The sequence below is a fragment of the Erythrolamprus reginae genome, chromosome 7, assembly GCF_031021105.1.
Source record: "Erythrolamprus reginae isolate rEryReg1 chromosome 7, rEryReg1.hap1, whole genome shotgun sequence".
In the NCBI taxonomy this organism is placed as follows: Eukaryota; Metazoa; Chordata; class Lepidosauria; order Squamata; family Dipsadidae; genus Erythrolamprus; species Erythrolamprus reginae.
Window position 1 is genome coordinate 46,894,509 of NC_091956.1, and position 13,543 is coordinate 46,908,051.

General features: G+C 47.9%; 1 protein-coding gene across 1 annotated transcript in view; it reads left to right on the plus strand.

Annotated features, from left to right (window-relative positions):
* The window catches only part of WDR17 (WD repeat domain 17), a 157,100-nt gene that overhangs the window by 108,854 nt on the left and 34,703 nt on the right, over positions 1-13,543 (plus strand). Inside the window, exons 19-21 of the mRNA XM_070757477.1 lie at positions 7,429-7,561; positions 10,468-10,559; positions 11,131-11,230. Of these exons, the coding sequence (XP_070613578.1) occupies positions 7,429-7,561; positions 10,468-10,559; positions 11,131-11,230 (325 nt within the window). The remainder of the gene's footprint in view (positions 1-7,428; positions 7,562-10,467; positions 10,560-11,130; positions 11,231-13,543) is intronic.

The window sequence follows — 13,543 nt, forward strand, 5'->3', positions numbered from 1 at the left end:
AGGCCAAAAATCAGCTGGCCAGCTGGCCAGCACACACACACACACACACATATTTATTTATTTATTTATTTATTTATTTGTTTATTTATTTATTAGATTTGTATGCCGCCCCGCTCCATAGACTCGGGGGGGCTCACAATATATGCGTATTGGAGGTGACATAGGAAATGCCTCGCATACCCTCAGATATGGCTCCACATGCCACCTGTGGCACACGTACCATAGGTTTGCCATTAGGGTACTAGAGGCTCAAAACACCAGTTGTTCACTGATAGAACAGTCCTTCAAGATTCAAGGTCTATATAAACCAATTTGAATAGAGCCTTGATTGACCACAAAGCCTAGCTCAGTGCCACGCCCATGAATCTTTGTATTCTTGGTATTATAGAAAACCAAAAACCTTTGTCAGGTACTCTGTGAAACTAAGGAAACAATGGAATTCAGCTCAAGATGGCTTGCAAAAGTGGCCATAAAATAGTGCATACACCAAGATGATACACTGCCCCTGATGTTCTGCATATATTTGAAAGCTGACAACCAGATAATCACAAGATTTAGATATAGATCTAAGAGTGGAATTACCACCAGCTACCTCTGCATGTATGATTTCAAGATATATCTATACCAACATATGGAGGCTGCTGATGTAAAGTGCCTCACAATGTATGGCGTTTCCATCCATAGTCTAACACCTAGTGTACACAACTGAAAAGAGAGCACTGTCCTGGGATAAACCTAGAGCATCAGGAATATATCAATAAGATGTCATCCAAAGATGAGCTGCTGTCAACAGCAGACATGTGAGGAAAATCTATCAGAGGGAATGCTATGGCAAGAAAAGACCTTGCATAGAATGTATGTTCCTCAAAGCTTTGAAATTGAGTAATCCTACAAAAGGACTGAGGCACTAATCACAACAGTAAAACAATAGGCACTAGGTATCATATGCATAGAAGCAATGGTCTTCCATATTATATAGAAACTGGGATGGAAACTATGTTGTGATGCCTCAGAGACAGTTCAACACATAATGCTAGGATATAAAATGAAGACAGAAACATTATACAGTGGTACCTCATGATACGAACGCCCCGCCATACGAACAACCCGAGATATGAACCCAGGGTTCAGTAAGTTTTTGCCTCTTCTTACGAACGTTTGCCATCTTACGAACCCACCGCCGCCGCCTCCGAGAAGCCCCGCCTCCGAGAAGCCCCACGGCTGTTGCTTTTTGAAACAGCCGGGAGGCTTCTCAGTGTCCTCCTGAACCCGAACGCCAAACCCGAACTTCCAGGTTTGGCATTCGGGAGGCCGCCGAGAAGCCCCCCGGCTGTTTTAAAAGGTGACAGCTGGGCGGCGGGGCTTCTCAGCAAAAGTTCGGGTTTGGGAGGCCGCTTTGGGATTTTGGCTGGGAGGGAGGGCAGGAGGTCCGGCACTTCACCTTCCCTCCCAGCCAAAAAGGCAAAGCCGGCGGCTGTAGCTGCTGCTGCAAGAGGCTTCCCCGCCCCTCGCCCGTGGCCGGCAGAAGAGCGCTCTTGTCCAGCGGGAGGTGAAGAGTGCTTTGCCTCCCGCCGGGCAAGAGCGCTCTTCTGCCGGCCACAGGTGAGGGGCGGGGAAGCCTCTTGCAGCAGCTGCTACAGCCGCTGGCTTTGCCTTTTTGGCTGGGAGGGAGGGCAGGAGGTCCGGCGCTGGGGGGAGGGAGTCAGGAAGGTCCTCCTGCTTCCCCCCCAGCCAAAAACACAAAGACGGTCTGCTGCCGCCTGCTTCAGACAGGATGACAGGCAGGGCGGAGCAGCGTGGAGCAAAGGGAGGTTGAAACCGCCGCCGGCTTCAGCTTCCCATTGCTCCGCGGGCGGCGGCAGACCGCCTTTGTATTTTTGGATGGGGGAAAGCAGGAGGCGCAGGATCGGGCCGGCGGCAGGCGCGGGGCGAGGCAGCAGGTCAGCATCCTGGGTGGGCGGGCAGGCGGCGGGCGAGGAGGCACGGCCGAGCGGGCCCGGCTCAGGCTCCGGCTAGACCTCCAGCGAGGACGGGGCGGGCAGCAGCTGGGGGCGGTGGTGGCGGCGAGGGTGCGTCCAACTCGGGGCTGGCGGCGCCTGACACAGCGGGGAACATCGGCGTGGGAGGCAGGAGAGGACCGGGCGACAGGAGCAGCAGCGCCGCCACCGTCGCCGCCACGCCCGGCTTGGGTTCCCTGGCCACCGCAGGCACCGTGCACTGCAATCTTCCAGGCCGGCGAGGCTCAGTGGCAGAAGGCGGCCGCCTGGCCGGGACTGGAGCCACAGAACCGGGCACGCCTTCCACCCGGGAAGTCCTACCCCTTCATCCCCGAAGGCCGGCCTTTTTGGCTGGGAGGGAAGGTGAAACGCCAGCGGCTGTAGCAGCTGCTGCAAGAGGCTTCCCTTTGCCTCCCACCGGGCAAGAGTGCTCTTCTGCCGGCCACAGGCCCGGAAGATCACAGCGCGCAGTGCCTGCGGCGGCCAGGGAAACCAAGCCGGGCGTGGCGGCAATGGTGGCGGCGCTGCTGCTCCGGTCGCCCGGTCCTCTCCTGCCTTCCACGCCGATGTTCCCTGCTGCGTCGGGTGCCGCCAGCCCCAAGTCGGACACACCCTCGACGCCACTGCTGCCGCTGCACCCAGCCGCTGCCCGCCCCGTCCTTGCTGGAGGTCTAGCCTGAGCCGGGCCCACTCGGCCGCGCCTCCTCGCCCGCCGCCCGCCCAGGATGCTGACCTGCCTCACTCTGCACCCGCCGCCGGTCCGATCCTGCGCCTCCTCCTTCCCCCCATCCAAAAATACAAAGGCGGTCTGCCGCCACCCGCGGAGCAATGGGAAGCTGAAGCCGCCGGCGGTTTCAGCCTTCCTTTGCTCCACGCTGCTCCGCCCTGCCTGTCATCCTGGCTCAAGCGGGCGGCGGCAGACCGTCTTTGTGTTTTTGGCTGGAGGGGGAGCAGGAGGACCTTCCTAACTCCCTCCCCCCAGCACTTCGCCCAGGACAACAGGCAGGGCGAAGCAGCGTGGGGCAAAGGGAGGCTCAAGCCTCCTTCGCTGGTGGCGGCCGGCTTCCGGATTTCTGAGTTTTGGGCTTGCACGCATTAATCGCTTTTCCATTGATTCCTATGGGAAACAATGTTTCGTCTTACGAACTTTTCACCTTACGAACCTCCTCCCGGCAGCAATTAAGTTCGTAAGACGAGGTATTACTGTACTCTGAATGGCAAGACCAAGTAACTCGCATTATACAGAGGAACATCTTCGCAATGTATGGCTTAGATTGGGGTCCCCAATTCCCTGGACCACTACCCACTATTGGGCCATGGCCCATTCAGAACCAGGCTATCAAAGGGGTAGGCGAGTGTGCATGTGTCTAGAGCTCCACTTGCATACTCAATGGGTGAGCACTCATTTGTTGTGAGCAGACCTGAGTCCTCGGAGAGGGGTGGCATAAAAGTCCAATAAATAAATAAATAGATAGATAAATTTGTGTGTGCAGCGTACATGCATGCAAGCAACAGGCATGCCTGCCTGCCATTGGCACAAATGGAATTGCTGCTCTCGCCTGCCATGTACATGGAACCATCCACTCTTCCCCCTCCCCAACTAGTCCACAAAGCTAGAAATGTTGGAGACCACTGGGATAGACTCTCTCCCAAGTCCAGAAGAGAAATTCCACAGACTGTCATGGAGAACAACATTAAGATCCCGTAGGGCTTCTCCATCTATACAAATGGCCAATCAACTAGACATCATGGAAATCATCATGGAACATAACCCAGTGGTGGTGATAGATATGCTAAGTGATAGTAGCTTCATGAAGAAAGAGTAGATGAAGTTGGAGAATGGCCTAAAGGAAGAACTAGGGGGGGATTTGAAAAGTGAAAGTCAAAGTGTTCCCATTAGTGACAGGAGCTCTTGGTACTATAACTTCTAAGCTGGACAGGTGTCCTTAGCACCAGAGCACTCACATCATGTCATCATTTATTTTACAAAACAAAAAAGTATACCTTATTGCTTCCAGAGGTATGAAGAAGCTAAAAAGAAGCCAGAGGCTGAAAATCAACTGCCCTTGATCAATTGATCATCAGCAAGTATGTCTACCTCTATAAAAGCTGAAGTTTTAGGAATTTGCTGGTCTCCAGCATTGAGGTGTGTTAACACAATGCCAAAGAGTAAAGAAATCATCAAAGATCTTAGACAGTGATGGGTAATATTTTCTGGATTGACTGTCCAAAGTACGCATGTCTGAATGCATGTACGTATACCCGAAACCCCAAAATACGATGTGCATGGAGCCCCGCAGGCTTGCCTGCTTCCCACATGCACATGTGGCTCCATGCATGCATCCCATGTCCCAAAGACCAGCTGGCCAATGGGAGGCACGCAGGCATGTGCAACAGAGCTGAACTGGGGCGACGGCTCATGTGCCCACAGAGGGAGATGCATGCCGACTCTGGCACACGTGCCATAAGGTTTGCAGTCATGGATCTTAGGGAAGCAATTATTGCTGCCCATCGATCTGGGTGGGTCGTAAAGTCATTTCAAAATAATTTAAAGTCCATCATTCTACAGTGAGAAAGGTTGATTATTCACAAGTAGAGAATGTTCAAGATAGTTCCAATCTTCCCAGGAATGGACATCCCAGACATCAACCCAATTGAAATGCTGTGGTGGGACTTCTAGAGAACTACATAAACAAATGCCCACAAACTTCAATGTGTTTTGAAGCTACCGTGTTTCCCCGAAAGTAAGACAGTGTCTTACTTTCTTTTTATCCCCAAAAGCCCCACTATGTCTTACTTTCGGGGTATGTCTTATATTGGAAAAAAATTGTCGAGCACACCAGGGGCGGGGTGGGGCTGGCTCCGCTCCGGCTGCTGGCGGAAGAAGCCAGGCCCGGGCGCTTGACTCCCGCGGCGCTCGCTGACCCAAGGCTTCGAGTCTTCGCCGGGCCGAATCAAGAGCACACCGGGGGCGGGGTGGGGTGGGAAAAAGGAGGGCAGTCGGAGAGGCAAAGAGGGGGGGGAAAGGGTGACGGTCCCTTTAAAGGGCTTTACCTGTCGCCGGCCTTGACCCGGTGGCGTAGGTGACCTGGAAGTGGGAGGGGAGGACGTGACCCGGAGGCGCATGGTGCGAGGGTCAATACGCCGCTACCCGTTCAAGTCTTCAATTTGCAGGTATCGAGGAAGTTTCGAGGGGGTCGCTTGGGGGAGGGGCAGGGGAGGTCTGGCCGCAGGGCGTGTCTCGAGGTGTAATTCAGGCGGTGGCGGGAAGGAGGCTTCAGCGGTGGCGGTGACTGCTGCCGAGCGGCTCCTCCGGTGGGGTCAGCAGCCCATGTGTTGTTTTCGGAGGCTTCCCCCCTCCCAGCTGCCTCCTTGAGGAGGGGCGCGCGGGAGGCAGGGGTGGCCTCGAGCGGAGGCAGAACCGTTGCCCCGAGGCCGAGGGGTTGGTCGCGGCCACCAGAGGGAGAGGCCCCGCCGCCTAATGCGCTCGGCTCTGCTGCTCCCGCCCAACCCGGTCCGCTTCCCTCCTTGCTGTCTCTTTGCTTTCTGTGTAAACACGGTAACGGTGACCTTCTCGGGGGCTGCTGGCCAGCCGAAGGGTCGGTCCGGAGTTTCTCACTCTACGTACGGGCTGAGAACGCTTAAATAGACATTTATAAGGCTAAAAGAGGAATGGGACAAGACGGCGCGCAGCTAGATGAGAGGGAGGCGGCAATACTCCCATGTTTCCCCGAAAGTAAGACATATGTCTTACTTTTGGGGTACGGCTTATATCAGCCTACCCCCAAAAAACCCCCGATACGTCTTACAATCGGGGGTGTCTTACTATCGGGGAAACACGGTATGTTTTAAAGAAGAGTGGGCCAAAATTCCCGAAAAGGTCAATCAGAAAATTATTTCATGCTACTGCTGGTAAAGGTGGTTCTACAACCCTATTTAATCATAAGGTGTATTTAGTTTTTTACAAGTGGCTTCTCCATTTTTGTAAAATAAATGATGACATGGTATAATAAGTCATGTGTTGTTCTTCTGAGATTGTAGTTTTAAAAACTAATAAGAACCAGATGATTTTTAATGTGTCCTTATGTGTAAACCCATAGAACCCAAAGAGGGAATACTTTCTTTTTCACATGACTGTAAAAGATGCAGGAGTTCTCAATGAAGAAATTGTCAAGTTTGGAATATTATGATTGAAAGAACAGAATTAAGCTGATATAATAGAAGTTTGGTTTTTTAAACATGCATGATTTGGAGAAAGTGGGATATTAAATATATCTACTTAAAACATTGAATGTCAACATTATCTATTGAAGCTAATATTATTTCGAAATAAATAGGAAATAGTCTTTCATTTCAGCTACTACCGTGTTTCCCCGATAGTAAGACACCCCCTATTGTAAGACGTATCGGGGGTTTCAGGGGGGTCGACTAATATAAGCCATACCCCGAAAGTAAGACATATGTCTTACTTTCGGGGAAACACAGGGGTAAGCTTCGGCTCGTTAGAGGGAGCTGTCGGCCGGAGACGGCGGGGCTTGCTGCAGCGAGCGACCTGCTCCTGCCTTCGCTTTTGCCTCCTCGAGAGCCAGTGAAACTTGCCGGCGGAGCCGAGTTAGCCGCAGGGAAAGCACCCGAGGTAGCCGCTTCCACGGGGCTTTTGAGGGAAATAACAGTCCCTCCTGGGGGAAGCGCTTCCTTCCCATTGGCGCTCTCTTCAGATCCTCCTCCCCTCGCTCTCGGTGAGCAGTGCGGCGTGGCGGCGGTGATGGAGGAGGAGGAAGAGGAGGAGAACGAGGGCTAAAAAAGAGAAGTGCCAGAAGCTCAAACGTGGCCGGGGGGGCTTGCGGCCCCCCTTCAGAAACGGGAGTCTCTCGCCCACCTCCCTCCGATATTTTCGGGCTCACGGCAGCGGGAGAAACTTGGACCGAGGAGAAGCCCCCGGTTCCTGTGCCCCGTTTGGCCACGCCGAACTGTAAAAATAATACTGTAATAATGGAGCGGGGAGCAAAATCCCGGCCGGAGCGTTGCAGCAGCTTCCTTTCGTTCAGCGATGGTCTTGGCCGCAGCTTCAGCGCCTCTGCAAAGATCCTGCACCCGCCGGGTGGGGGGGGAAAGCGCCGCAGCGATAGCGCTTGGGGGGGAGACGCTTCGAAGCGGGGGGTTGGTGTCAGTCTGGGGAGGCGACCGGCGGCGAACGGGAGAAGCCGGCGCTGCTGCTGCTTCGGAGCCGCTCACAGGCAAAGAGCGAACAAGAAACTTTCCCCGGATCTTTTTTCCCAGCGACGCAGATTTCCTTATAAGTGTTGGACTTCCAGCTAAAACAGTAAAAAGTTATTGATGATCTTCAAGTTCTCAAATGAATAGCTATACTGTAATGTTAAACATAACTGAAATGAAAATAAATAAGTCATTTACTTTTGATTTTGATTAGGAGAGCTGACCATTTAATTCAGGAAGAAAATGATGAAGTTATTCCATACTGCATAGCTATTGGTGATGTGAAGAAGCTTGTTACATTTTTCATTTCAAAAGGTCAACTTAAGGAAGCACTTTTAGTTGCACAGGTACTATTTCATGTGCTTATCATAGACTGATAAATATTATACAGCTTACCATAAAAAGAACCTTTAATGATACACTATTTACCTATAGATTCTGGCACTTTTCTTATAGGAAAAGTCTAGCATACTGTAAAAGAAAATACTGTATTTGTATAAATTATCTACATAATTGAAAAATAAGCTGAGTACATAGCACAACTGAGATAATATTTGTAAAAATACTTACAGTATATACTCGAGTATAAGCCGACCCAAGTATAAGCCGAGGCACCAGTTTTTTGCCACAAAAACCTGGGAAAACTTATTGACCCAAGTATAAGCCGAGGTTAGAAAATGCAGTGGCTACTGGTAACTTATAAAAATGGAAACCAATAAAATTACATTAATTGAGACATCAGTAGATTAAATGTTTTAGAATATTTATTTTAAAGAAAACCAAAATTAGCTCTGTAAATTTAAAAGAGGGTAAATGAAAGCAATCTGGTAATAACAATAAATTAAAAAGTAAAAAAAGTAGCTCAATCAGCAACCAAGCTAAAACCTATTTCTAAACCTAACCCAGGGGTCTTTAAACTTGACAGTTTTAAGACTAGTGGACTTCAATTCCCAGAATTCCTGCACCAGCCATGCTACCTCAGGAGTGGGAGTTGAAGTCCACAAGCCTTAATCTTTCCAGGTTTGAAGACTTGCATTTCTAACCCTAACCCAGGGCTCTTTAAACTTGACAGTTTTAAGACTAGTGGACTTCAACTCCCATAATTCCTGCACCAGCCATGCTACTTCAGGAGTAGGAGTTGAAGTCCACAAGCCCTAATTTTTCCAGGTTTGAAGACTCTTGCATTTCTAACCCTAACCCAGGGCTCTTTAAACTTGACAGTTTTAAGACTAGTGGACTTCAACTCCCATAATTCCTGCACCAGCCATGCTACTTCAGGAGTAGGAGTTGAAGTCCACAAGCCTTAATATTTCCAGGTTTGAAGACTCTAGCATTTTTAACCCTAACCCAGGGCTCTTTAAACTTGACAGTTTTAAAACTAGTGGACTTCAACTCCCAGAATTCCTGCACCAGCCATGCTACTTCAGGAGTAGGAGTTGAAGTCCACAAGCCCTAATTTTTCCAGGTTTAAAGACTCTTGCATTTCTAACCCTAACCCAGGGCTCTTTAAACTCGAGTTTTTAGAAGCCTGGAGAGAGTTCATGCTGTTTCCCTCCCCCCCCCTCTTTAGCTTGCTGGCTGGCTTGTTGGCTTGATCTCCCACCCCTGATCCTCCCTCCTCCTCATCTCCCTTTATTGCCTGATGTGTTGTGCAGGGAAGCAGATTTACTAAAGAGATCCACTTGGGACAGCAACAGGGAAAGGAGGAGGTGGAGAGCCAGAATAGCCCACAGCTGCGTGGGAGGAGGAGGAAAGGAAAGAGCTGCCCTCCTCCTCCTTCAGTACCAAGTGGATATCTTTAACAAATCTGCTTCTCTCTCCGGCTGGAGGCTTCTAAATCCTGGAGAGAGTTCATGCCGTCCCGGTCCCTCCCCCCCTTTAGCTTGCTGGTTCTCTTCTCCGTCTCCCTTTATTGCCCCATGTGTTGTGCAGGGAAGCAGATTTGCTAAAGAGACCCACTTGGGACGGCAACAGGGAAATGAGGCGGAGGAGAGCCAGAATAGCTCACAGCTGCGTGGGAGGAGGAGGAAAGGAAAGAGCTGTCCTCCTCCTTCCGTACCAAGTGGATCTCTTTAACAAATCTGCTTCTCTCTCTGGCTGGAGGCTTCTAAAGCCTGGAGAGAGTTCATGCCGTCCCGGTCCCTGCCACCCTTTAGCTTGCTGGCTCTCTCCTCCGTCTCCCTTTATTGCCCCATGTGTTGTGCAGGGAAGCAGATTTGCTAAAGAGATCCACTTGGGACAGCAACAGGGAAATGAGGCGGAGGAGAGCCAGAATAGCCCACAGCCATGGTGGAGGAGGAGGAAAGGAAAGAGCTGCCCTCCTCCTTCTCCTCCTTCCGTACCAAGTGGATCTCTTTAACAAATCTGCTTCTCTCTCTGGCTGGAGGCTTCTAAAGCCTGGAGAGAGTTCATGCCGTCCCGGTCCCTGCCACCCTTTAGCTTGCTGGCTCTCTCCTCCGTCTCCCTTTATTGCCCCATGTGTTGTGCAGGGAAGCAGATTTGCTAAAGAGATCCACTTGGGACGGCAACAGGGAAATGAGGCGGAGGAGAGCCAGAATAGCCCACAGCCATGGTGGAGGAGGAGGAAAGGAAAGAGCTGCCCTCCTCCTCCTTCTCCTCCTTAAATCTGCTTCTCTCTCCGGCTGGAGCCTTCTAAAGCCTGGAGAGGGTTCATGCCATCGCCATCCTCCCCGTTTAGCTTGCTGGCGGGGCGCCCTCTTGTGGTGATTCGGCGCCCTCTTGTGCTGACTCGAGTATAAGCCGAGGTCGGGTTTTTCAGCCCATTTTGGGGGCTGAAAAACTCGGCTTATACTCGAGTATATACGGGTAATTCAGAACCTATTTGGTATTAAAATTAATAGCAAAAACTGATTTGCAAAAGTTAATTTTGCAAATTAATTATAGATAGTTAATTGATAGAATTATCCTGTATTATTGTCACTGTGGAGTGGTGCATGATTTAGCTATTTTATTATAAATATGGCAAGTGAAATAATGCTGAAAGGTTGGGGCAAGTTCTCAGAATGACAAACATTGAAATTCAGCATTTATTTGTGCTTCTATTTAGGCTATAAAACAAAATTTGAAAATTTGGGTTAACGATATCATTGTATTGCTTAAGTGGTAATATTTTCAGCAATGTTATATGAAGTCTAATTTACAAATAAATTAGTGTCTCCCTACCTTTGACTGGTGCTAAGAGTGATAGTGAATAATATATTAGTTTTGGCTCATCCTATGTTATTTATTCCAGGCAGCTTGTGAAGGAAATATAAATACATTTCAGGGTTCAACAGCAGATGAATCAGAACATTTTGAAGGGAATAGCATAGAAAATTACAATGAGTAAGTTTACACAGAAAATAAAAAATGCATTTTTCATATATTTTTATTTTGCTCATAAATTGAAAAACATTATAGAATATGGGTTAGTTAAAAATAAAATAAAACATTGCTTTTACACAGTCTGAATAGAATGTTTATAAAATAATATTTTCAGTATTAATTGTATGCTAATTATCTTTATGTTTTGTTCTGGTTACAGTTTGAAAATTGTAAAAAGAGATCATTTTTAAAAATGTTTGTAGATTGACAGATTAAGACTTTAATTGGTAAATTAATCAATCCAAAAATAAAATGAAATCCCTCCAAGTTGAAGCTAGAAAGAGCTTAAGTATTTTATTTTTATTGAGTTTATTTAATCTTTTACAGTTACCGCATTGAGGATATGTGTGTGTCACTGATAGAATTTAGACAGACAGATTTTGTTGATTTGGTTAAAGAGTTTAAGCTAAATATTACTGCAATCAGAAAAAGATAAAGTAATTAGTGGATTTCGGAAATTTTAAAAGGGAAAAACTTGTTCCATCTTTGGCTACTTTTTATTGTAATTATTAAAATCATTTCTTTCCTATAGTCTTCTACATAAAGTCAGTAAAGAACTTGCTGAGTGGTATTTTCAGGATGGCTGTGCAGTGCTGGCTGCTTGTTGCCATTTAGCTGTTGAGAATATTGAGGTACAGTAAATGATTTTCTTGTTCAGAAATAGAAAAGTACTTTTCTCAATTTTTGTACACTTTCTATCTAATAAGATAATGTTGCTTTGAAATTGTTGTTACATCCCAAGGTTATTCAGGATGCTGACCCATGGGTAATATAAATATATATATAAAAGATTGGTCGATACTATTTCCAAGTAACCTTTTGTAGGAGTAAACACAAAGTTACTGCTAAAGGGATTAGTATTTTAAAAGTAGATTGTAAAAGCTTGTCATACAAACGTATGTCAAATCACAGGCAGAAGTAAGGGGAGCAGAAACTGAAGTATGGGGCATTTTGTAGGAAAGGTGCCACCCACTTTTGTTATTACCTAATTAAGGATGTTTGACTTACACTCTGAAGATGAAAGTTTCACATCCATTTTAAAAAATAAAATAAAATAAAAAATGCAATCATTTTCAATGGGTATTAAAACCTCATTAATAACAATTAAATAATGATGAAACAAGATACTGGAATTTATTATTTTGCACTGTTCTGCATTAGAAATTTTATGTATTTATTCATAAATATCATAGATGTAATACTTAGTCTCTTCAGATACCATTGGGAAAGATGCTAGTTTGAAAACCTCAAGAACTATTACGACTGCATAGACAACACTTTTCTAAATGCATGGTCAGTTACCCATCATGTTTTAAAATATGGGATCTTTTTTTTACATGTGAATCTTCTGACATTACTACATGATGGAATAATAAAAACTAGCTAGTGGTCAGGATTTGTGTGGGAGATACCCAGGAATTATAAATACAGTATCAGTAATGAACACAGTAACAATTTATACTTTTATGTGGGCCATTATATACAATAAGTGTGGTTATATATCTGCATGCATTCTTTGCCTCATACCTATGTTAGGGGGAAAATATTTCCTATTTTGTATTCCCGGAAAAAACATCTGCACATTTCAAATCTAATTTGAATATTCCATGTATTAATGTATAATTAACAAGTATTAACCCTTAAAATCATTCAAGGTAGTCATGCTTTTGCCAAAATTCACAAATTAAAACCTTCCACTTCTGTTAAATATTCTTGCTTTTTAAAAAGTTTCTATATCAATTCATTATGTTAGAAACTTCTTTTTTTATTTTCTCACCAATCACAGAACACTGTAAAGTACCAACAACATCAAATTGTTTAAATACATCAATAATTCAATTTTAAAAAATATAGTATACAAATCTAATGCTACCTCCTTTACTTTTGACATCTGGATAATAAATAGCTGCTCAGATTTCTTATATTGTATTAATATGCTAGTCGCTAAAACATCTTTTAAGCTGATCCAAACTTTAAATGCCTCAAGTTAATTAGGCTGTAATATTTCAAATTTCTCCACATTTCTTCCATTTTGATTTTCATATGTACAGTGATCCCCCGTTTATTGCGTCCCCGACCATTGCGAACAGGGTACTTCGCGATTTTTCAACCCGGAAGTCAAAATACCATCTACGCATGCGTGCCTTTTTTTTTCTATGGGCACGCATGCGTAGATGGCAACCGGGAGATCAGCTGCTGGGCGGCTTCCCTGTGTCTTCCCCTCTTGCTGGCATCAGCGAGGAGTTTCCCCCACCGCCCACGCAAACTCCTCGCTGCCGCTCGCCCGCCCTTCGCCTGCCCACGCCATTCGCTCCCCCTCTTGCTGGCGGGAGGGCGAGAAGCCCTCCCCAGCACCCGCTCGCCCGCCCTTCGCCGCTCGCCCGCCCTTCGCCCTGGCGGAGAAATTCCAGCCCCCACCTGGTCCCGCCCGATCCTCCTCCCTGAGGCAGCTCGCCCTCCCATGGCCACTTCCTCCACCCTCCATCGCAAGCCCTCGCCACCGCAGCCAACACGCGCTGCGATCTTCAAGCCCGGCTCCTTTCGGCCCAGCATCCCGGGCCAAGCAGCTGCCTTCCGTGACTGAGCCTGGCTGGCCCGGAAGATCGTAGCGCGCGTTGGCTGCAGCGGCGAGCGAAGCCAAGCCGGCAGCAATGTCGCCGCCGCTGCAGCCAACGCGCGCTACGATCTTCCGGGCCAGCCAGGCTCAGTCACGGAAGGCAGTCGCTTGGCCCGGGATGCTGGGCCGAGAGGAGCCGGGCTTGATCCGCTGAGCCTGGCTGGCCCGGAAGATCGTAGCGCGCGTTGGCTGCAGCGGTGGCGACATTGCTGCCGGCTTGGCTTCGCTCGCTCGCCGCTGAGGAGCCGAAGATTGGGGGGGCGGCGCGGCGAGCGAAGCCAAGCCGGCAGCAATGTCGCCACCGCTGCAGCCAATGCGCGCTACGATC